The 22,674-nt window shown below is 27.8% G+C and overlaps 1 protein-coding gene across 1 annotated transcript in view; it reads right to left on the bottom strand.

Moving 5' to 3' along the window:
* Nucleotides 1-22,674, bottom strand: part of LOC117170979 — a 69,849-nt gene that overhangs the window by 46,473 nt on the left and 702 nt on the right. The window contains exons 2-5 of the mRNA XM_033358021.1: nt 19,940-20,230; nt 8,328-8,513; nt 7,739-8,237; nt 1,247-1,480 (exon numbers count right to left, since the gene is read on the bottom strand). Of these exons, the coding sequence (XP_033213912.1) occupies nt 1,247-1,480; nt 7,739-8,237; nt 8,328-8,513; nt 19,940-20,230 (1,210 nt within the window). The remainder of the gene's footprint in view (nt 1-1,246; nt 1,481-7,738; nt 8,238-8,327; nt 8,514-19,939; nt 20,231-22,674) is intronic.

The following is a 22,674-nucleotide window of genomic DNA, read 5'->3' as shown; positions in this document are numbered from 1 at the left end:
TATGAATAAAAATTAAACACTTAAATTTTCAGTTGGAGAAATTAATTTTTACCGAAACTGATGAATTTTCAACTAAAATGATGAATCCTCAGCTGGAATAGGTGAATATTATATCTACCAAAAAGTTAAGATTTTAATCATAAAGATTAAATATAATAAAAATATAAATTATACGTTCAAAATATAATTCTTAATAAAAAAATGAATTTTCAGCAAAACAGTTCAATTGTCTACTGATATATTTAAATTTTTAATAAAAAAAAATGATTTTCAACAAAGCAGTTACATTTTCAAAAAAAGATGAATTTTGAATTAAAATGATGAATCATCAAACAAAGAAAAATAATGTTTAACCAGATTTTTAAATTTCAAGCGCAAGTAGTTGAATTTTTAACTAAAAAAAGTTAAATTCGCAACGAAGAATGAAACAAAATTTGATATTTTAATTCAGAAATAATTCCTCTCTGAAATACTACTTCTACTCTAAAAAATACTTAAAGTACTTTCTATTATTTTTTTTTTTCATTTGGAAGAGGGAACTTTTAAATTGTGACGAATTCTGACTTGAAACAGGGATTTTTTGAACTTCTTTCTTCTGAATTCGATTTATAATTCTTTTAAAAAGTTCCTTAAAGTATATTCTTAATTTTTTTTAATGTGATACAAACTTTTTGGATGCATTAGAACAACTAATAACTAATGCCAACAAAAATAAGTACTCTTGAAAAATAATTAATTATAATTTAATTAGAGTAAACTGATATAATCTGAAAAATTTAAGATCCGTAAACAGTAAAAAGTTTGTAAATCCGTAACTTGATAAATTGAAATAAAAAAATTTAAAAACATAATAATAAAGCCCCGCGACTGTAGATAAAGTATAAATCACGTTTCTAAATTGACAACCATAATTAAAATAATGAAAACTTAAATTTTATTGCGACCAGAAGTAAATTCCCCTGACAGCATAAAAAGAACCTTTATATTCGAACAAAACATTACCTTTGAAATCTTAAATATAAAATAATCTTTGATATTTTAACGGAGATTATGTTTGACATTGACACTGAGCACAATGCCAAAAACATGTTGTATTGAAAAACAAGACGATATTTATTGCGAAAGTGAAAACAAATCTGAAGAAATTCCAGTTTTCAAAATGATTCCCGGCATTTTTTCGGTGCCAAAAATCAGCGATCAGTGGCCACCCATATAATGTATTATTAAAAAAAAAACGACTAGTTACCTCTTTCTGATTGGGCGTGGTTGGTAGTATTCTTTGTGGGAATCCTGGCCTTGGCGTCATATAAACAGATGGCGACGACAGCAAAGTCGGTAATCGGGAATTTTCACGAACTCCATAACGGCGCGGACTTCCGGAATATTGTGCAATGGGTATTTCTCCAATAATTCTTGTCACTTTGTGATTGCGTTCAGGCGAAGGTGAATGAGCTTCGCAATCGCTCACTGGCGTGACGACCTGCAAAATTAATACAGACTGTACATAGTTGTAGAGGACTCATTAATTTATAATTCATTAATTTCTATCAAGATCAAATTGCGTTACTAAAATTGAGGATTATCATTATTGATGAAGGTTTCAGGGTGGATTAGGAACTCACTGCAACATTTACAAAACGCTCTATGTTTAATAAAAAGGTATGCGGGTATTTTTACAAGGAAACTTTATACCAAGGCATTCAGAACGTGACCAGGTTTAGAAGCTCCTCATTGCTGGGGAATCTAAGCGCCTAAATTAAGCATTTCTGAGTTGCCAATCTTATGAATTCCCTGAATTTTCTAGATATTCTTGACTTTATTTGAAACTAGATTCTTATCAGAGTGTCTACCAGACTGATTATTTTAAATTCCCAATTTTCTCCCGCTCAATTTTTACTCATGTTTTACAATTTATCGGCAATTCATCTAGAAATATCACCGTTCCAAGTCAAAATTATAGCTCTTTTTAAAAATGTTCTCTTCCAAGTCAGAAATATAATTCTTTTGGACAATTCCTTGTTTCAGATCGCAATTGTAATTTATTTTCGAAAATTCTGTGATCAAAGTCAGAATTGAATATAACTGCTTCGAATAATTTCCTGTTCCCAAGAAAATTATGATTTTTCTTTAAAATTGAGTGTATAACTCAGAATTATAATTTTCTTTCAAAAAATTCCCTGTAACACCTCAAAATCATCATCATTTAAAAAAATCCTGTTAAAAGTCAGTGATAATGATTCTTTTAGAAAATTCCCTTTTCAAATTCAAAATTACAGATATCTTTTCAAAAATTCCCTGTTCCAAATCATGATTAATGTTTTTATTTTTTTTAATTTTAAAACGCAAATATTTCTATCTTTGATTAAAAAAAATATATATTTACAATTTCACATAAATTGTTTAACAACTTCAAAGATTTCAAAATATTAAAAAAATTGCAAACATCACTTATTTCATTTTTCCGGGTTGAATTTTGAATTAAACATTTAAGAACTCTAAGGTAAAATTTATATTATAAATTATTGTAAAAGTGGTTTTAGACTTCACAGCCTAAAATTCTATCAAAATAGGGAATGATTAAAAAAGAGGGTTGATTAAAAAAAAATGTTAATAATAATGTGGGTTACCAAATTGCACAGATTCAAGAACAAAACTTGAATTTTAAACCAAGAAAGATGAATTTTTACCAAAAAATACGACTTTTCAACCAAAAGAAAATTTTTCTAATCATAAAGACGAATGTTCAACAAAATAATTAAATTTGCAACCAAATAGTAAAATTATCAACCAAAAGAGATGAATTGTGGACCAAAAATATAATGGTGGACTTTTAAATTAAAAATAATTAACTTTCAACCATTTGTTGCAGGGCTAGTATTACGGGAAATTCCGTAATAATAGTGTCAGTGCCTATTTTCAACTTGAGTTAATGAACATTATAGATTGTAGTTTAAAATTTATATTAAAAGTGTTCATTATAGTAAGGACGAAATGACAAATTTGTGAAAGAAATTAATATTTAATAATAGTTAAATTTATCACAATTTAACGATTAATAATTATGGTATTTTGAAAAATAGAAAGTATTCTGCATTATAAGAACAATTTTAAACAAATAAAAATTGCTCTTGGAACCAATTTTATTTGTTGTCGGAATTTTTCACATCGCCGTAAATGAATCGTTTTTGTTTAGTTTCTAGTAATTTAATTAATATTAGATGATATTCTTAAATATTTTACCACGATAGATTATTTAAATAATTAAATAATACTAAAAACAAAACTAATCAATTCTTGAATTTGTTTCTAAAGTCCATGAATTTGAATCATGATTGAAACAAATTTTTATTTTATCTACTTATATTAAAAATGCAGTTCATATGTAGGTAAAATTATGTGAGCACTATATTAAATTCAATTTAGAACGAGTAAAATCCATAACTTTTCGACTAGAAATTTCAATTTTCAAAAAGACAAATAAATTTTTAACCAAATAGTTGAATTTTCAAAGAAAAAGATTACTTTTCGATCAAAAGGACGATTTAAAAAAATCTTTACTTCTCAATCAAACAGTTGAAGTTTCAACTGAAAAATATCAATGTTCAAACAAACAGCTGATTTTTGAACTAAAAAATATCAATTTTCAATAAAAAGTAAATTAGTTGAATATCCAGTTTAAAAAATGAATTTTTTACACACAAAAAAAACAGATTTATTTTGAAAGCAAATTTAATTTAACTTTTAACCAAGTAGTTTTATTTTTAACCAAAAAGATCAATTTTCAACCGAATTATGAATATTCAATTGCAATACTTGAATATTGAAGCAAACAAATGAATTTCCAAACAAATTATTTAATACATTTTATCTAGTCAAAACCATAACATAAAAAAAAGAATGGAATAGTTATTTTTTAACTAAACAAATGAATTTTCAAAAAAGAAGATTAATAAATACCGAAGAAGGAAAATTTTATAGAAAATACATGAATTTCGAATTAAAAACAAAAATTGTCAATCAGCAATAGAGCCGTTAAATTTTCAGTTAAAAATTAATGTTTAACCAAAGAAATTAATTTTCAAATAAACGGATATAATTTTCAATTTGAATAGTTGCATTTTTCGGTCAAAAACAACTAATTTTCAACATAAACGAAATTAATTTTCAAAGAAATACAACATTATCGATAAACGTGATGAATTTTTAACTAAAATGATGAATATTCAACTAGAATAGTTGAATTTGAGAAAAAAAAAACATGAATTTTGACTAAAATGATGAATCTTCAACTAGAATCATTTAATTTCCAACAAAAAGATTCATTTTTTATTAAATAGTTATATTTTCAGTGAAAAAATTAATTTTTAACAGCAAACAAAATTGTTAACAAAAATAAATAAATTTATTAATAAAAGAGTATCTCTCAATTAAGCAATTAAAAAAAGACGAATTCGGAAAAATGTATTAGTTGATCTATGGACCAAGAAATATTAAAATTTTTAATAAAAAAGCAATGGCATTCAACCAAAAGAACTAATTTTTAACAAAATACATGCATTTTCAGTTAAAAAAATTGATTTTAAACGAAAAGAAGAATTTGCAACAAAATAGTTCATAATCCGGTTCCCGAGATTACTCTTTTTCAAAAGGTCGAAAAAAGACAATTTCATTATTTATTTACAAATATATATATTAAGAAAATTAAGAAAATATAATTAAGAATTATCGATTAAGAAATCGATTATCTAATTAAGAAAATCGATTTTTTCTGGATTATTTTATTAACCTATGTTAAGAACAATAGTTATAATAAAAAAGGGACAGACATCGAAAATGCTACCCAAAATAATAATATTTGTACGCTAAAATTAACGATATAAAAAAAGGTAATTGTTGAAAACTTAAAAATTCTGGCTTTTAAGGGAGCGCATATTTATAAAAAATACATTATTTATAAGGCCGTGAATAAATAATGGCTTTTCGTACGAGAAAATATCACGAGAGTGAAAAGTTTAATCATCTGTCAGGGATTAACAAAAAAATGTAAGTCAATTCTGGTTACTGAGGGTCATTATTTATAACAATTGTTATAAAAAATTTGGCAAAAGAAATTATGAAAAATAAATTATGATATTATTGCTAGGTAAAGGTTTCGCAACAATTTGAAGCAATATTATGACACTGGTTGATCTGGATGATTGTTTATTAATAAACGAAGAGTCTAAAGGATTTCCTCCTAAAAATAGCAATAGTGTACAAGTTTTGAATTATTCTGAGCAATAAATTCTGAGGTAAAACTCTTTACATATCGCAATTTTCTTAAAGAATCATATGTTTTTAAGGCTGTACATGACAAACGGTTCGTACTACGAAAAAAGTGCAAGACGCAAAAAAGTTGTATTTTTTCAGCCATTCCAAAAATGATTTTATAAATACATTTATGAATAAGTAATGAAATTGTTTAAACAAAAACTGAACTGCAAATGGAAAAACTCAAAGTGAAAATCTTAAAACTTAAACTTTTAAAATTAAGATGTTTCAGTTAACAATTCTGTATTCAAATGCTCAATATATTACATGTCTTAAATGGAAGCTACTGACACTTTTTAAATGAACAATTTTAAATTAAATGTTGTTGAACTGCCATATTAAAAATTTTTAACTTTTATAAATTGTACGATTCAAAGATTCAGATTTAGTTCCAAAAATATAAATCCACAGAATTGGTTAAGAATTGAAAATTTATCTGTTTAAATCCGATATTTTAGTTTTTTTCAAAAAGATCCATGTTCAAATCCAGAATCTTAATACTTTACGAAAAGTGACCATGTGAACCCATTGTAAGAATTAGATTCTTTTTGTAAATTTCCTTGTTCCAATTCATAACTAAAATTTTTTTAAATACCTCGCTTCAACACAAACTCAAAATTGGTTGAAAATTCCTTGTTCAATTTGGGGATTTTAATACTTTGCGAAAATCCTCCGTTTCAACTAAGAATTCGAATTTTTCTTTAAAATTTCCTGTTTCAAATCATAATTTTCATTTTTTTTTCGAAAATATCCCGTTTCAACTCATAATTAAAATTCATTCTTTAAAAAAATTCCCTGTTCCAGCTTAGAATTTATTTAAATTACCTGTTTCAAGAAATATTTCCTGTTTCAATTCAGAATTTTGTTTCTTTTCGAAAATTTCCAGTTTTAGCTCGGAATTTTGTAAAATTTGAAGATTCCCGCTTCCAAGTCACAATTATTATTATTCTGGATAGGTTCCAGTTTCAATTATAAATTTGCAAAAACTTAAAAATTCCCCATTTTAATTAAAAGTTAAATTAATTTAATTTTAAATAGTTTAAAAATCCTTAAAATGCTTCGAAAACATTGTTTTTTAATTCTGCTAAATGAAAGAAATTTTTTAAAAATCTTCCACATTTATTTAAAAAAAATTTGAATCTTTTTAAATATTCTCGTAAAATTATTTTATTAAAGTAAAAAAATAATTTCCGATTTTCCTAGGAAATGTTTTTTTGTGCCTTTGAAGCCTGTACAAATTCTTAGAAAGCTTCTTAATTTTTCTTCAAAATCTATATTTTGTTTTGAATTAGGTCGTGGCCTGTATGTACCAAAATTTTGGTGCGAACAGTCCGATTTTGTCGGTACACGCAGACACGTCGTTTAAATTATTTGAAACCATTTCAAATTTTCTAAATAACTTTTCAACTAAGTCGAATTTTTTCTAAGAATAATAGATGGTCAATATCGTTATTTAAACATCGTAATTCAACAGCTTGACTTATAAATTAGATTTGGTTAAATAGAACAATTAAAATGACAAAGTTCTAAATTTGTTGTTTTGTTTAGTTTTTAATACATAATTTATAATTACTGATTTTAAATCAAAAGTCAGATATTTCTAAACATTAAATAACTGCTCTTTTTTGAATTAAAAAAATTTTAAATTACATGTTTTAAAAACGGAATATTTTAGAGTGAAATTATATTTAAAATGTAATAAAAGCCTCTAATTATAAATATATCATTTTGAAGTTATATTAAAATTAAAAATAGATTATAAATTTCCAATAGGGCGTTTACGTTCGTTTGCCTAATAAGACTTTCCAATTGAAACAGTTTAATTTTTAACGTTAAAATCTGGACATTCTATATTTGTGAACTGATTCCGAATCGTCTGGTGTAATCAATTATTATTTACTTTTCAAATCTTAAATTTGAATTTAATTTAAAGCATCATTAATTAAATAATATTTACAGTTGATAAAGTAAAAGTGTTTTTTATCAAAAATTTTCGATGTTAAACGCTTTTAATTTTTAATTGTTTAAGTCTTTAAAACTGCATTTTAAGATTCTTTAAATTCAAACGTACGGTTAAAAATTTCTAAACTGAAAGATTTTCGAATGACGGATACTAAACTGAATGATATCATGATTGAAAAAGATCACAATTAAACTAATTATTAAAAAAACGGTTAAAATCAAAGTTATAAGGATATTTTTTTTCTAAAAACTAGTAAAATTCCCGGTTTCCCGGTCTAGAGGCCACCATGAAGACTCATTGTTCTTCAATTTAATATTGCAATAAAAAAAAAATTAGGCACGCTCTCAACAAAATTCCCTGACATTTTCACGTTTTTTCAGGTATATAAAAATTCCCTAACAATTCTAGGTTTTTCTGCATCCTGAAATCGGACCGATATTGGATAAGAAAAACTGAACTTATTACCTTAAAAAAATCGGATGAATTATGATGATAGGTTTGAGTCGGACTGGGACTACTACCGACACTAGAACTAGGAGGTTCTGGAGGAATTCTCCCTCGGTGAGTCTCATCAGCCCCCAAATCCAAACTCGTATTGATCTGACTTGTATTGCTCGATCCTAAATCTAATCTGAGTCCTTGCCAGTTGTCATCAATATCATCAAAGACAACAACCTCTCCATCACTAACAATCGCCATGCTTCTCGCAGGAGTCGTGTGATTCGACTGATAGTCTACACAATTTTTCGGTAGTCCATAGTCGAGATCGGTAATACTTTTCGGCACACCATACTCTACATTATTGCTATTTAAAATTGAGTCATAATTAATGATGCGATTGTTCTTAGGAGAGTCGTAATCCAGGATGGATTTGGTGGGATTCCGACGAACTGAGTGAACTTCGGAAGAAAATACGGTCTCCGTCACTTCTCGATTCATACGATGCCTCTTGGCTTCTCCACATCTGAAAATAAATTCAGGAGTTGCTATTTTTAAAGCTCGGCGTTTTGGCATGGAAAGGAACTTTGATTGATTTTCTTAACTCGATACTCACCGACTTCTTAATTCCCAGACGCTTTGTCTGTTCGGAGATCTGTTGTTCTTTTTTGTCGATAATTTGTCGGATGGGATTTCGTCATTCGGCAACGAATTCGAGGCTGTGAGGAAGCGAGACTTCCGCGACGCTACTTTTGTTCGACTCTGGGAAAAAACTTCCCGACCACCGGCTATTTCAATGATCCTGAAACGAATTCCACATTTTTTATTCATCTACTATAAAAATAGACAATCGACGTGTATTATTCAAATCTAACAATGGCACAGTTAAAATTAGAGTATTTCAAACTATTCTGAAAAATGTATCACATGATAAATACAAGACTTCATTTTCGAAATTCCCCAACTTTTTCTAAATTTTTATATATAGAGTGGCCACTATCAATATTCTTGATTTCTCCCGGTTTATAAAAAGCTAACTTTCTTTGCGAAACCCACAGCTTTTTCATATATATTATCAATTGCGGAAGTCAATAAATATCAGCCAACGTTTTTGTAAGAAATTGATTGACTTTAAACATATAATAAGAAGGATAAAGAAAATTGTATGTCTAATAAAGGAAAATACGGAGATGGGTTTTATCGCATACCAGCAGTAAATGCACGTGCGCAGATCGCGCTTTCCTGTTTCTGAATTTCTATTTACTAACATGAAAATATGCAAATTTAAAAATCTACTATTAACCTTTTAACGGTCACTGTTGCATTCCGAGAAAATGGTAAAAATTAATATAATATTTTTTTGCAAAAATCGATCAGAAAACGACCATATAATGTCCCTCAATTTTTTCAGAACTTTTATTGAACGGGATCAAGGCTTGGCCTTTAAAGAGTTGAACCAATTTTTCAATATGAGGTTTCAAATATGTTTGAAACGGTAACTAATAATTTCGAATTTTAAGCGTCTGAAATTTAAAAAAATAGACCGATTTGGACAATTTATTAAGAAAAAGGAGTTAAATTTTAAACTTTTTAAGTCGAAGTGCTGAAAATTAAACAAGTTTAATTTGATTTGAAGGATCACGAAACTGTTATGATTTCATATTAAAATTTCAAAAATATGACAATGTCAAAACGTTAAAAATGGAATATTTTAAAATTCAAATTTGTAAAATTGGGTCATTTAAAATTCAGAGGAACTGTAATTGTATTTCAATTATTTGAAGTAAATTTAAGTCGCTTAAAAATGAATAAGTTTTAAATTTCCAAAACTTAAACATTTCAATTCTAACTACAAAATTAAAGAATACAAGACAATATTGCTATGATTTCTATTTTTGAAATTGTACAATTTTATGCTCTTAAAATCGAAATTGCTTTATATTGACATTTAAAATTATGAAATTCAAAACTGAGAACATTAAGGCTATTAATATTAAATTTTTAAATATTTATTATCGAAGTGGTCTTAAAATTTTGAATATTTGAATTTGAACCTACAATATTGTGACATTTAAAATTCAAAACTTCCAAAATTTAATCTAAACATTAATTCAAGAAAAAACTTTGCCTAAGACTTCAAGGTGAGTTTAAAAGACTCCAGAATGAATTACACGAGAACTAAAAAGAAATCACTGAATTAAGTCGAATTGAGTGGTTTTATCAAAATTCCATATAATTACAAAGAATTAAAAAGAATTCTGAAAATCTCTTTAAACCTTTGAAACTAAGAAATCCCTCAGTTTTTGTAAAAAAATTATTTGAAATCCATTGAAATATTATAAAATCCCTAAAAATTCTATGAAATCTGATGATATTTATAAAAATATTGAAAAATTTATTAAAACACCTTGAGAGCTTTTTAAATTCCTTAGAATCATTTAAATCCTCGAGAATCTGATGAAATCCCTCGAAACCTTTTAAAATATTTTAGAAACTTAAAGATATTGTAAGATCGTTCCATATCCTCCGAAATTCGTTACAGTCGAATAAAAATTTTTTTTAATACTTTCGAACAATTAGAATCCTTGAAAATCCCTTTACGTTTTTTAAATATCTCGAAAATGCCTTGGAATGATTTAAAGTATCCTAAAATATTTCAAACCCTTTGGAATTCCTTCAAATTATTTAAATCAATTAAAAATTCCTTGGAACCTTTTTAAATTCCCAAAAAAATTTCAAATTCTTTAAAATCATTTAATATCTTTTAAAACTTTTGAAATCACTTGAAAATGCCTCTGCATATTTTATTTTAAAATACCCTAAAATAATTGAAATACCATTCAATTAATTAAAAGAATTAAAAATTCCTTGGAATCTTGTAAAAATCACTACAATATTTAAAATGTTTTAAAATCCATTTAAATTTTGTAAAGCTCTTGAAAATTACTTGAATAATTCCTCGATATTTTTAAAAATACCCTAAAATATGTAAAATTCCTAGTAATCTATTTAAATTAATAAAATCTATTCAACATTTCTTCGAGACTTTAAAAATACCCCAAAATATGTTTTAAAATTTGAACTCCTTTAAAACCATTGAAATCCTCAGGAATCTTATACTCAAGAATATTTCAAGTCCTTTGAAACCTTTCAAGTCCCTTAAAACTTTTGAAATTCTTTGAAATTTTTAGAAATATTCTTAAATCTGTAAAATTCTTAGGAATCCCTCTAAATTAATGAAATCTATTAAAAAGTCATTGGAATCCTTCAAAATACCCTAAAATATTTCAACTTTGAAATCACTTCAAAGTTTTAAAGCTCTTGAAAATTCGTTAGAATTTTAACAAATACCTTAACATTTTAAATAATCCTTTGAAATTCCTACAATTTGTTGAAATACGTAAAAAAATGAGGAATCTTCTTAAATGCCCTAAAATATTTCAAAAGAATTCAGGAAAACTCAGAAATGTTAACTATCACAAATATACTTTAATCTTCATTTGCAATACGAGATAACCGCAAATGTAATAAGGATTCAGGATCAAGTAAGGATTCAAGAAGCCCTTCAAATTAGAAGATCAATATATAAATTAGAAACTTCTTTTCCACTCGATTTCAAAAAATCAGATTGTATTAAAGAGATATCCAATAAACTACAAGAATTATAAATACCCAAAAATAAAAATGTAGCAAACCATCAAAATTCTCAATTTAAAATCCAGCTTGCAAATCATAAACTTTCTTCTTTAGCTCTTATGCGAATGTAGAGGGACGAGAGCCTCAATTAATAACAATTATTTAAATTATACTTCAGACATGACCCGATTGAAACATTCACTCCGTGAATCATAAACTGCAACTCAGTTTCATTCTTGAACGATATAATCATTCGCTGTTGTTAGAACTTCATTTATTATTCATGAGAAACGAATTCTCGACAAGACAGTCGACACCCCCCAAAATCAAATTGTCCTCGAAGTTGATAAAGTTCAAGCACTCGACGAAATATAGTAAATTAATTAAAATACCAATAATCTGGATTATAGTTCTCTTCGCAATTCAACAAAAATAGGCTAGATATTAAACTAATAAAAATATTTGCTCGCACATTTATAAACAAAGTGAAAAGTGACAGGTCTAACCCCAAAACCATATGTGATCTTCAAAATAAATAGTATATATCAGTACTTTACCTAAAAATCCAGTTTGAAGGAAATTCCGATTTTTATTTTGTGTGTCGGGACACAAAATATAAATGATCAAGAAAAAAATAAACTGTTTTCGTGTCACAATTTCATATTTGGTGATATTGGTGCACTGCCGCAAAGATATTTTGACTACCGCTAGATACTGAAACCGGAAATCATGCAGAATTAAAATTTTGGTTCGGCGATTCTCCGCTTGTAACGCAACTATCGATTTCCGGAATTTAAAACGATTTTTGCTTTTGTCATTTCATACTCCAATTTGGCAATTGCTAAGAAAATAAATAAAGGACTTTATGATTCTTTTTCGGGCCATTCAATTAAAATTGTTTAAATTTACAAGTTTCAGTCTAAAATTATTCAATTTTGTGTATGTGAAATTTAAAGTTGTTTAATTTTAAATATACAAACTTTAAATTGTCGAATTATTGGTGTTTTAAATTAAAATGATTACAGCTGTGAAGTTTTTAGTTAAACCCTTAAGACACAAAAAAGTACGGCTCAGCATTTAAAAAATTTTGAATCTTAAACATTTTTCTATGTCAAAAAAAAACAAACTATTTTCTAATCTGAAACCTCACAATTTTAACGACTGAAAATTTAAATTTCTTCCATTTTCAATTCGAAATAAAATTATCGCGACCTTAAAAGAATCTGTTGAAAATTGTATTATTTTAAGAATCATTTAATTGATTTTTTTAAATTTATAATTTTTAGTTTAAAATTATTCAAATTTGAGTCTGTGAAACTTAAAGTTGCTTAGTTTTAAATATTCAACCTTTAAATGATCTAATTATTAAGGATTTAAATTAAAATGATGACCATTATGACGTTTAGAATTTAAACTATTTTAATTAAAACTCTAAGACAAAACAAAAGTACTGATCAATATTGAAAAAATATTAAACATTTTTTTAATTCTCAACAATCTGAAATTATTAAATTTTGAGTTTTTTCAATTTAAAGTTGTTTAATTTAAATATTTAAAACTTAAAATTCTCTGGTTATTATTGTTTTATCACAGAAAAGGATTTATATTGATAATTAAATATGACTATTTTTAGCGAATAAAATGTGAATTTCTTCATTTTTTAATTTGAAAGAAAATCCTAAAAGATTCCATTTGAAATGGTTTCATTTCAAGAGCCGTTCAATTTAAATTGTTTAAGTTAATAAGTTGCAGTCTGGAACTGTTCAATTTTGAGCCTTTGAAATTTAAAGTTGTTTATTAATTTTAATCATTCAAACTTAAACTTTTCTGAATATTAATATTATAAATCAAAATTATTACAGTTGTGACGTTTTTAAATCCAACTGTTTTATTAAATTGTGAAGAAAAAATAAAATATTGCTCAATATTTGAAACATCTTCAATATTTAACATTTGTCAATTTCCATGAATTTAAGGGAAAAGGTTTAAGGACAAACACATTTATTTTGATGTCATCTACAAATTTTATATATAAAATTTCTATCTCAGATCAATATTATTCGAGCTTAAAAAAAAAATGATTTTAAATAAATAAATAAGAAATTGTATTAACTTAATTTTTTTCTAGTCCTTTTCGACGACAATTTCAGAAATATACCCCAATTTTTTATAAAAATTGCAACGCGTCATTTTCATCTCATTTTGGGTTTTCAATTTTTTTATAAATAAACAAATATGACGAAAAAAAGGCCTTTTTCCTATTTGATGTTCCCGGTGCTCGTCAATAACAGGATAATGGTTGAAATCGATTAAGTAGCATAAAATAGCATTAGCTAAAGATATTCCAATATTAGACAATATACAAAAAATTTTTATCAACAAATTATTTGTTGAAAAAATGTTTTCTACGATTTTCCATAAATATACGTTTTTTCAAGTTATGTTGCAAGAAATTGGAATCAAAACAATATTATATAAATAAATTTCTCTTCTGATTATAATTGTTTATATTATAAGCAAATTTAATGTACAAATGCAGTAATCAGGCATTCTTCGACAGAAATTTTCGTTTTTTTTCTATGTAATTTTTTTTTAATTCGGAAATTTATGATAATTTTAGCAAAATTCATAATTTTTTTATTAATCTTATGATTTTTATATAAAAAATGCATTATTCGGGCGTTTATCGGCAGAAAAATTCAGGTTTTTCAATGGCACTCCTTTCAGTGGGGAACTTCATGACAATTTCAGCAAAATTCATAATTTTTTATCAATTTTATGATTTTTTTAAAACAAATGCATTATTGGGCATCTGTCGACGGAACAATTATTTTTTGTTTCGATATCAGACTCTTAATTGGGATCTTCATAATAAATTCGGCAACATTCATGATGAGTTGACAAATTTTATGATTTTTAAAAACAAATTTAACAAACAAATGCATTATTCGGGCATCTGTGGACGGAAAAATTCGTTTTTTTTCGGCTTCAATCTTTTTAATTGGGAAGTTCATGATGATTGCACCGAAATTTATAATTGGTTGATAAATTATATATTTTTTAAAAAACAAATTTAATAAACAAATGCATTATTCGAGCATCTATCGATGGAACATTTATTCTTTCGATATCCCAATTAAAATTGTTGACCTAGAAAAAAACGAATATTCCTGTAGAAAATTCGTTATTAATAAATTTGTTCATCCAATTTGTTTAAAGAAATAATAAAATTTATCAACTTATTATGAATGTTGCTGAAATTCCCATAAAGTTCCCATCTGAAAAGACTGACATTGAAAAAACCGAATTTTTCTGCCGACAAATGCCCAAATAATGAATTTTGCTGAAAATATCATATAAAGCTCCGAATTTAAAAAATGTACATCGAACAAAAAGAAATTTTTCCATCGAAAAACTGGTACGACAGCTTCGTAAATTTACCTTCCTCGTTCAGTTTGTTTTAAAGATTGAATCTATATTCTGAGGTCTCAGAGCGCCTAGAAGGCTTTAAAAAATTGCATTAGTCGCATAAAATTACAAAGAAACATCGCATCAAATTTGGAAAAAAGTTCATAAAAAGACGTATCAAAATTTTAAAAATATAAGGAATAAAAACAATATCCCGAACTGAATGACTGAAATAAAAATTCATTTTGTTAAGGAATATAGAGTACATAATTCTCATTGATTTTCAAATGTCCATTGTACAATGAAACTAAACTTTAGATTTGAACCAATTTTTTAACAATATTCAGTCAGCTTGAAGGTTTCTGAAGTTGGATTAGAAATATTTATATTCTGAATCGTTAAACTTGTCATCTTGAATTTTTTTGAACTGAGAGAAGTTTATATTTTACATTGATTCTGAACTTCAAGAACGTTTTTATTAAAATTTTAAACTGGATAATTGTATAATTGAAATATGAAATTATTCATTTTTCATTCATTCAGACTTCAAAGCCCGAAATTCTCTCGAAAGAGGGAAAACAGGGTGATTTTTCAAGAAAATAGAATAAATTCATTGAATAAAATTATTATCCATGGAATACTGAATTGAATAGGAAACGCTTTCAATACAAAGACGAATCTTTAACATAAAAGAGTTGGTTTTTCAATTTAAAAACTAGAAAATAGTTCAATTTTAAAACCGAAAGATTAATAAATTTTCAACGAAATACACTACTTACAGAAATTTTTGTGAAAATTTTTGTGCAAAAGCTAAATTCCACTACGTCGAAATTAGTTTAATGAATGAGTCAACAAATATTTAGCTTCAAAGTAAAAAGTTTTTTTAGCAAAATGAACATTTTGAAATATTGAGTATCTATGCCAAATCTCGGCAGCGTAGTTAAATTTCAAATCACATAAAAAATCGAAAAAAAAACTAAATTGAAAAATTCGAGAAAATACTTTTGTGTCCCTTGAAATTGTTTAAAATCCTTTGAAACCTTTACCAATGTTTTTTAAATCCCTCTAAAACGATTGATATCTCTGGAAATTCCTTAAAATTCTTGGAGATTCAATGAAATGTTTTAAAGCACTTGAAATTCTTCAAAATTCGTGAAAATAGTTTTATCTCTCTCAAAAATCCCGTGTCATCTTTTAAAACATTTTAAAATCTCTCAAAATCCCTTGAATTTCACGGATATCGTACATAATCTTTGCAAATCTCTTTGATTAAGTTCCCTGAAAATCCCTTGAAATCTTGTAAAAACTGTAGAAACCCCTTAAAATCGCTTGAAATTGTGAAAATTCTTTAAAAACGTTCAAACCCCATAGGAACTCTTTAAAATATCTAAAAATTGTATAAAATCCTTGATAATCCGTGAAATATTTTGAAATATAATATCCCTTGAAATCCTTCAAATCACTTTAAAATTCTTTCCAATCTTTTGGATTCGTCGGAATCTTTCCGAATCTCTTGAAACCTTTTGAAATCCTAGAAGAGTTATCAAAATACTTTGATATTTCTTGAAATCCTTTAAAATATCTTGACCTTTTAAAAAAATATTTCGAAATTCCTTAAGGTTCTTTATAATATTTGTAAATCCTTTGAAATGATTTTTAATCTTTTGTAATTTTAAAAAATCCTATAAAATCATCGAAATTGCTTCAAATCTCTTCTAATCCATTAAAACCTTTAGAAATGCTTCGAAATGTATAAAACTTTTATGAAATTTCTTCATATTCCAACATCCTTGAAATTTTTTGAAATCTTATGTAATTCCTTTGAATCCCTTCAAATCTGATAATTCCAGTTAAAATCCACTGTCATCTTCGAAAATCCTAAAAATACTTTTGTGTTTTTTCTTGATATCCTTTGAAACTTCGTAACTTTTTTTTAATATTTCGAAATCTCCCAAAATCTCTTGAATTTCTTGGTAATACCTCAAACATCTATCGAAGTCATTTTAAATCAATGGAAATCTTTTAAATCTTTTGAAATCCCATAAAATCTTAAAGGTTTTTCTAATACCGTATTAAATTAACATTCCCATTTCCATCTAGTAATAAAATGCCTTGGAAGAAGCATTTTATGAATATTTCTCAGAAGACTTATGGTTCCAATTAAGCCGGTCGAGAACCATGCGAACTGCTTATGAAAAGAGCCAGGATTTGCGAATTTTTAACCGAATTTAAGTATACGAATAAATTCCCCTTTCAGAGAGACGATAACTGTTTATCCCGGCACATATTTTCAGTGGATTTAGTCTGAAAATAGGTCGTGCAATTTAATTGTTCCAGGAAGGGCATACGGCATTTGAACGACATTTTCCCCGCGAGAATAATAATGCCAGCGAGGCTCCAAAACGAAGCTTAAAACTGATACTTTTCTTTCAACCAGAACTTTTTTCTGAGGCTTTCAATTATTTATCAGTCCTAGAAACATTTGTGCACTTTATTATCTGATGGAGAACTTTTTATGATTTTTTAAATCTCTCGTGGCAGCTTTCCAGTTTAAAATTAGTGAAAAGGAATTTAATTGCGCTTTGCATAATTCGATATGATGCAGCTTTTCAATTTAAAAGTTCTGAAGCATTAAAGGACGAAATTTTCAGAGAGTTATGATTTGTCTAATTTGCGAAAAACTGAAGGACTCAATGATTTTCAATTTAAATTGATAAAACCCCTAAATTGGATCGCATTAAAAAAGGATTTAAATTTAGATTGGTAACTCTTTCAAACCATTTTAACTTAAAACTTAATTAGAAATATTCTTAATTTAAAAGCACTCTTACTATTGAAGAATTTTTCGAAATTATTTGTAAAAATTGGATTTCTTTCCTATTCAATAGTAGCATGACTTGAGAAAAATCAAAATGATTTTTAATAATATTGGTCACGTAATTGACTTCAAGGGTTCAACATTTGAATAAAAAATTTGGAAAACTTTATCAGGGACCGAGTAAAAATTACGTCAGGCTAAAATATAACGCAAAAAATACAAACATAATTTTTGACGAAAAAGTTTCCAAGTAAAAAGTTAAATTAATTAGAAAACTGTTGACTTTTAAACCCCAGCAAGTAAATTTTGAACTAAGAAAGATATTTTTTCAACCAAATAGTGGTATTTTCAACAAACAAATAAATTCATTTTAGACCAAAAAATTGCATTTACAACCAAATAGATGGAATTTTGAGGAAAAGAGAGGAATTCTCAAAAAAATGATTGAATTTTCAACCTACAAAGATGAATTAAAAAAAAAAAGAATAAACTTCAACCATAAACAGTTTCATTTTTGAACAAATAGTTGAATTTTGATGCTTTCATCTTTATTTTTAAAAAGTCTATGCACAAAAATCGAGCGCGTAACGCGAGGTAAATACATTATCAAACGCGAAGCGCGAGAACCAATAGTCGCGCGTTCTAGGCGCGCTCAAACTGGCGAGCCGCGCGTGCAGCGCGCGATGAGAATGTGTCCGCGAAGCGGGCAGTTTTTAAAGACATTTTTCAGTCTGAAAAGCACCAAATTTTTTTTTAGATTAACTTCTTCCAGCACATTTACGTAGAACACTTTTAGCTTTCATATGACTGTTTTTGTATTGCTCTAGCATTTTTTTTTGCTGAGTTGTTAAGCTTCAAAGACAGATGCTTACCATTTTCTCGCCGATAGTAGCTAAGTTTTCAAGCTTAATATTCGAATGTTTTAAAAAGGTGTCAACTTTTAAACTGAAGAAGAAGAATGTTCAATTCCGAAAGATGAATTTTCAAGCAAAAAATTGATTTTTAACGAAAGGATAAATTCCAACAAAATACTTGAATTTTCAAATGATTAGTTTTATTTTCAACCGAATAGTTTAAGTTCGTACCAAGGGAGTTAAATTTCTTCCCAAAAATATGATTTTTCAACGAAAAAGTTAATCCGCCACCAAAAGGTTAAATTTGTAACTACACTGATGAATTTTTAACCAAAAACAAATTCAATTTTGTGCAAATTAGTCGATTTTTCAAACCAAAAAATGAATTCTCAACGAAATATGTAATAGTTAATATTTATGCAAGAAAACATTTGAATTTTTAATAAGAAACAAATGAATTCAACCAGAAAAGAAGAATTTTCAAGAAAATAGTTAAATTCTCAAACAAAACAGAATAATTTTCAACCAAGCAGTTGCATTTTTAATCAAAAAGTTGACTTTATAGCCAAAAATATTAATTTTCTACAAAAAAGATGAATTATGAATAACATACATAAATTTTCAACCCAATACTTGAATATTCAACTTAAAAAGATGATTTTTCATCCAAGTAGTTACATTTTAAATAAAAAAGATCCACTTTTAAATGAAAATTGAACAGTTAAAATTATAGTGAAAAGATTAAATTTCAACCAAAAGAGATGAATTTCGAATAAAAAATATAATGGTAGATTTTTCACCCAAAAAAACTGACTTTTAACCAAGAATTGTTGGATTTTGTGTTGGGTTCTATTAACTCAGTTCAAATTTAAGAGAAAAAGCGAGAAAAAGGCAAAGTTTCTTGATCACAGGAAAAAATTTAAATTCTTAAAATGGGAGAAAAGAATTTATGGACGGCCCCTAATCTAATCTAGAGAATTTAATTAGGAGTATTCTCATGTTGGTATCCTAAGGTTTTAACTCATTATTCATTTCTCGATTGCCAGTTATATAAAATTAGATATATAAATAATATAATATTAGTTGTACAAATTGGCTTTTTAAGACGTTAATAAAGTCATTCGAACCACCCTCTCACATAACTTCCCACTTCTAATCCTCTACATTTCACTACTTTCCCACATTATTCCTCCCATAATTACCCCTCACTTTTCCTAGTCTCCCTCCCTTAAATTTCTGTACTACCCCCTCATTTCTAATAATACCCCCTCCCTAATTTCCCCTCATTAACCCTAACTTGCTTTATTCCCCCTTCCCTAACTTTCGATACTTCCCATCCCCTCATTTCTCCTTACTCTCCCTACTACCCCTTCCCTGATATCCCCTCACTTCCACTACTTGTCCTCCTTGGGAAAAAGTACGAACGACGGACGGACACTCGAACGAAACTCTTAAGTGCTTCTGCCCAGGGCTACGAAACCCTGAAAAATAAATAAATTTGGAGGATCTTACCTAGAGTCTCTGAGTTTGTAGCTGCGATCGCCCTTGGCTGATGTGAGAATATAGACAGGGCTCTCTTCTGTTCCACTGTCGTCCTGCTGAGACTGAGGCTGGTGATCACTTCCGGCCAAGCTTCCGTAATTTGGCGCATCTTCACTTCGCCCGGAGGCAGACGACGAGCTCGAGGACGATGGCTTCGTGGCAGTCGGAAGTTGCCCTTCGCCAGCAAAACCGGGCACCATGCTCGCCGTCCTACGGGACAGCGAACCTGATTTTTTCCTGCCATTCGCTCGTTTCCTACACCTACGAATGCAACTTGGAACTCTTAACAAGCTTATAGTTATAGCGACATCCAATTAAAGTCGACGCTAATTAGCATCTACACACGCATTTTCACCCAAGACAAAATTCTACTTTCCAACTTCATATCTAGGTCATTTTACTTTACGATTCTAAAACAGGATTTGAAATAAGGGTTGGAATTTCGCAAACTGAGTCTGCAGCTCTATTTTAAAATTTACCAACTCCATTTAAAATTCGGGAAAATTTCAAGAAGTCAAGGGTGTAGGGCGTCTAGGCCATGGTGCCAGAATGATTTTTTAATTAGATATATTACTTTAGAGAGAAAATAAGGGGACAAGTATTTTTTAGTATGACCACAATTGCGGGATTTTCATTTTTTTAAATATTTCATTTGACGTAGCAATTCTTGCTCCTTCAACACACACCACAAATTTTTTTGAAAAAATGACGAAATGACAAACTGTGGGCTATTTTTCTAAAATTCTTGAAAATGGATTTTCTCAAAAACCACAATTTTCGTATTTGTTTGCTTTGATAACATGGTAATATGTACTACATATATCCTGAGATTCATTCTTGGTAAACCAATGCGTCACATTAAAAAAAAAATACTAAGAAAATAAGAAAATAAATAACGATGACTGAAAACCCCTAAAAAATAAAATTCGACACAAAAAAATATCGAAATAGAAATTTCCTGACATCATAAAATTGCCCAAAAGGACAATTCCCGGAATTAAAAAATTTTCAACTCAAAGCATTTAAAAAAACGGTTTAAATACTGATATTTTTTATTTTCTTTAAATACAAGAATAAAATAATTCTTTTAATGACATTTTTTCGAAAATATGCAAAGATTTATTTTTAACCATTGTTTAAATTTGAAATAACAATAATTATTTCGTAAAAATTAGAATCAGTTAGTCAACATTTGAATATAATTTAATGTTATCAGGACCATATAGTGTACAAGTATAATAGGGTTGACTTCCGGCAAAAGTAAAAAACTGAACTCATATTTTGTATTTTCTTTTTTATTTAAAAATTCAAAAACATTTTCCTATTAATATAAAAAGGCTAAACGGATTTTTTTATAATATGACTAAGCGGAATAAAAAAGGGGGACAAAAATTTGCTTAATTTTGTTTTTTTTACCTGTGTAAAAATATATTTTTTTGATTGACTTAAATGCCCAGTTTCCCCTTCTTGAATTCAAGAAACATATTGTTATTTAAAAACTTTTTTACAAAAGGTTGAAAAACAGGACTAAAATTACCAAAAAAATGCAAATATCTGAAACTTCTGTCAAACGTTTCTTCAATTTTGTTGCATTAGGCAATTTTCCCTATATATTATGTTTTTAATTTTACAATTCTCTTGAATATGTAAAAGACCGTGGGAAACTCTATTTATTTATTTTAAAAATATGAGAATGTCGAAATTTTTAAAAAATAATTTAGATTTCAAATTTGAATTACTTTGAAAGTAATCAAAATTCAAGTAACTTTTACTTTTGAGAGAAGAAATCCTTTCCAAATTTGTTTCTTTCATATTTTTCTCTATGTAATTCATGATTACATTTAAGAATAATGTTTCTGTAGAGAATAAAGAATTGAGGACGAATGCTAAGTATTTTACAGTGGAAGGTTGCTGTCCAGGGGGTAGCAAAATGAAAAAAATGCACAAAGATCCCATGAAATAAAATATCCTTATGAACTGTTGTAAAAAAAAAAAAAGAAACTTGTACCTCATGAAAGCAACGAATTTGAAAAAAAAACAGCACTATTCATCGTAAGTTCTAGACGGTTTTTTGAGAAGAAACTGAAATTAACCTAAGAATTTAACAAGGTAACACTTATCGCACGGCTATAGTTCACGAATTAAAATTGCTAAAGATGGAGAACTTGTTCGCACCTTAGAGGATAAAAATCGAAAAACAAACAAAAAATCTAGGATCGTCTTGGACCCGAGAGCGCGAAGATGGAAAAATCGATGACCGAAGAAGGGATGAAACATATGGTAGGGATAGGACGGAAAGCTTTAATTGGTTGTTACAGACGGTGTAAGGAAATTCGGATACTCCCTTTTTGTGACGTAGATTTTCGGAAAAAACCTAGGTAACAGAGTTGGTGGGAGGTTTACTGTTCTTAAATAGAGTCCCTAAACTTAATAGCTTTCTGGCAGGGTTGAAGGCCCTAATTGCTTAGTACAGATGCATCGGCCTGGCCCTCGAACCTCCAAATCGTTTGATACAAACAAGGCTGTAAATTTGATCGCTGGAACGTGAGTTATTGCCAGTTTTGCAGACCAAGAAGGCTTAGTTGTAAATTTTACAAATGCAGTCAATATACGAGGGTAGTTCAATAAGTCCTTAGAATGAAGTATAAAAACAATTTTTTTGGGGTAAATTTTTTTTTATTTTTCAACATAATCTCCTTGGAGCT

The sequence above is a fragment of the Belonocnema kinseyi genome, chromosome 4 (assembly GCF_010883055.1).
Source record: "Belonocnema kinseyi isolate 2016_QV_RU_SX_M_011 chromosome 4, B_treatae_v1, whole genome shotgun sequence".
Taxonomy (NCBI): Eukaryota; Metazoa; Arthropoda; class Insecta; order Hymenoptera; family Cynipidae; genus Belonocnema; species Belonocnema kinseyi.
This window is presented reverse-complemented; position numbering and strand designations above follow the sequence as displayed.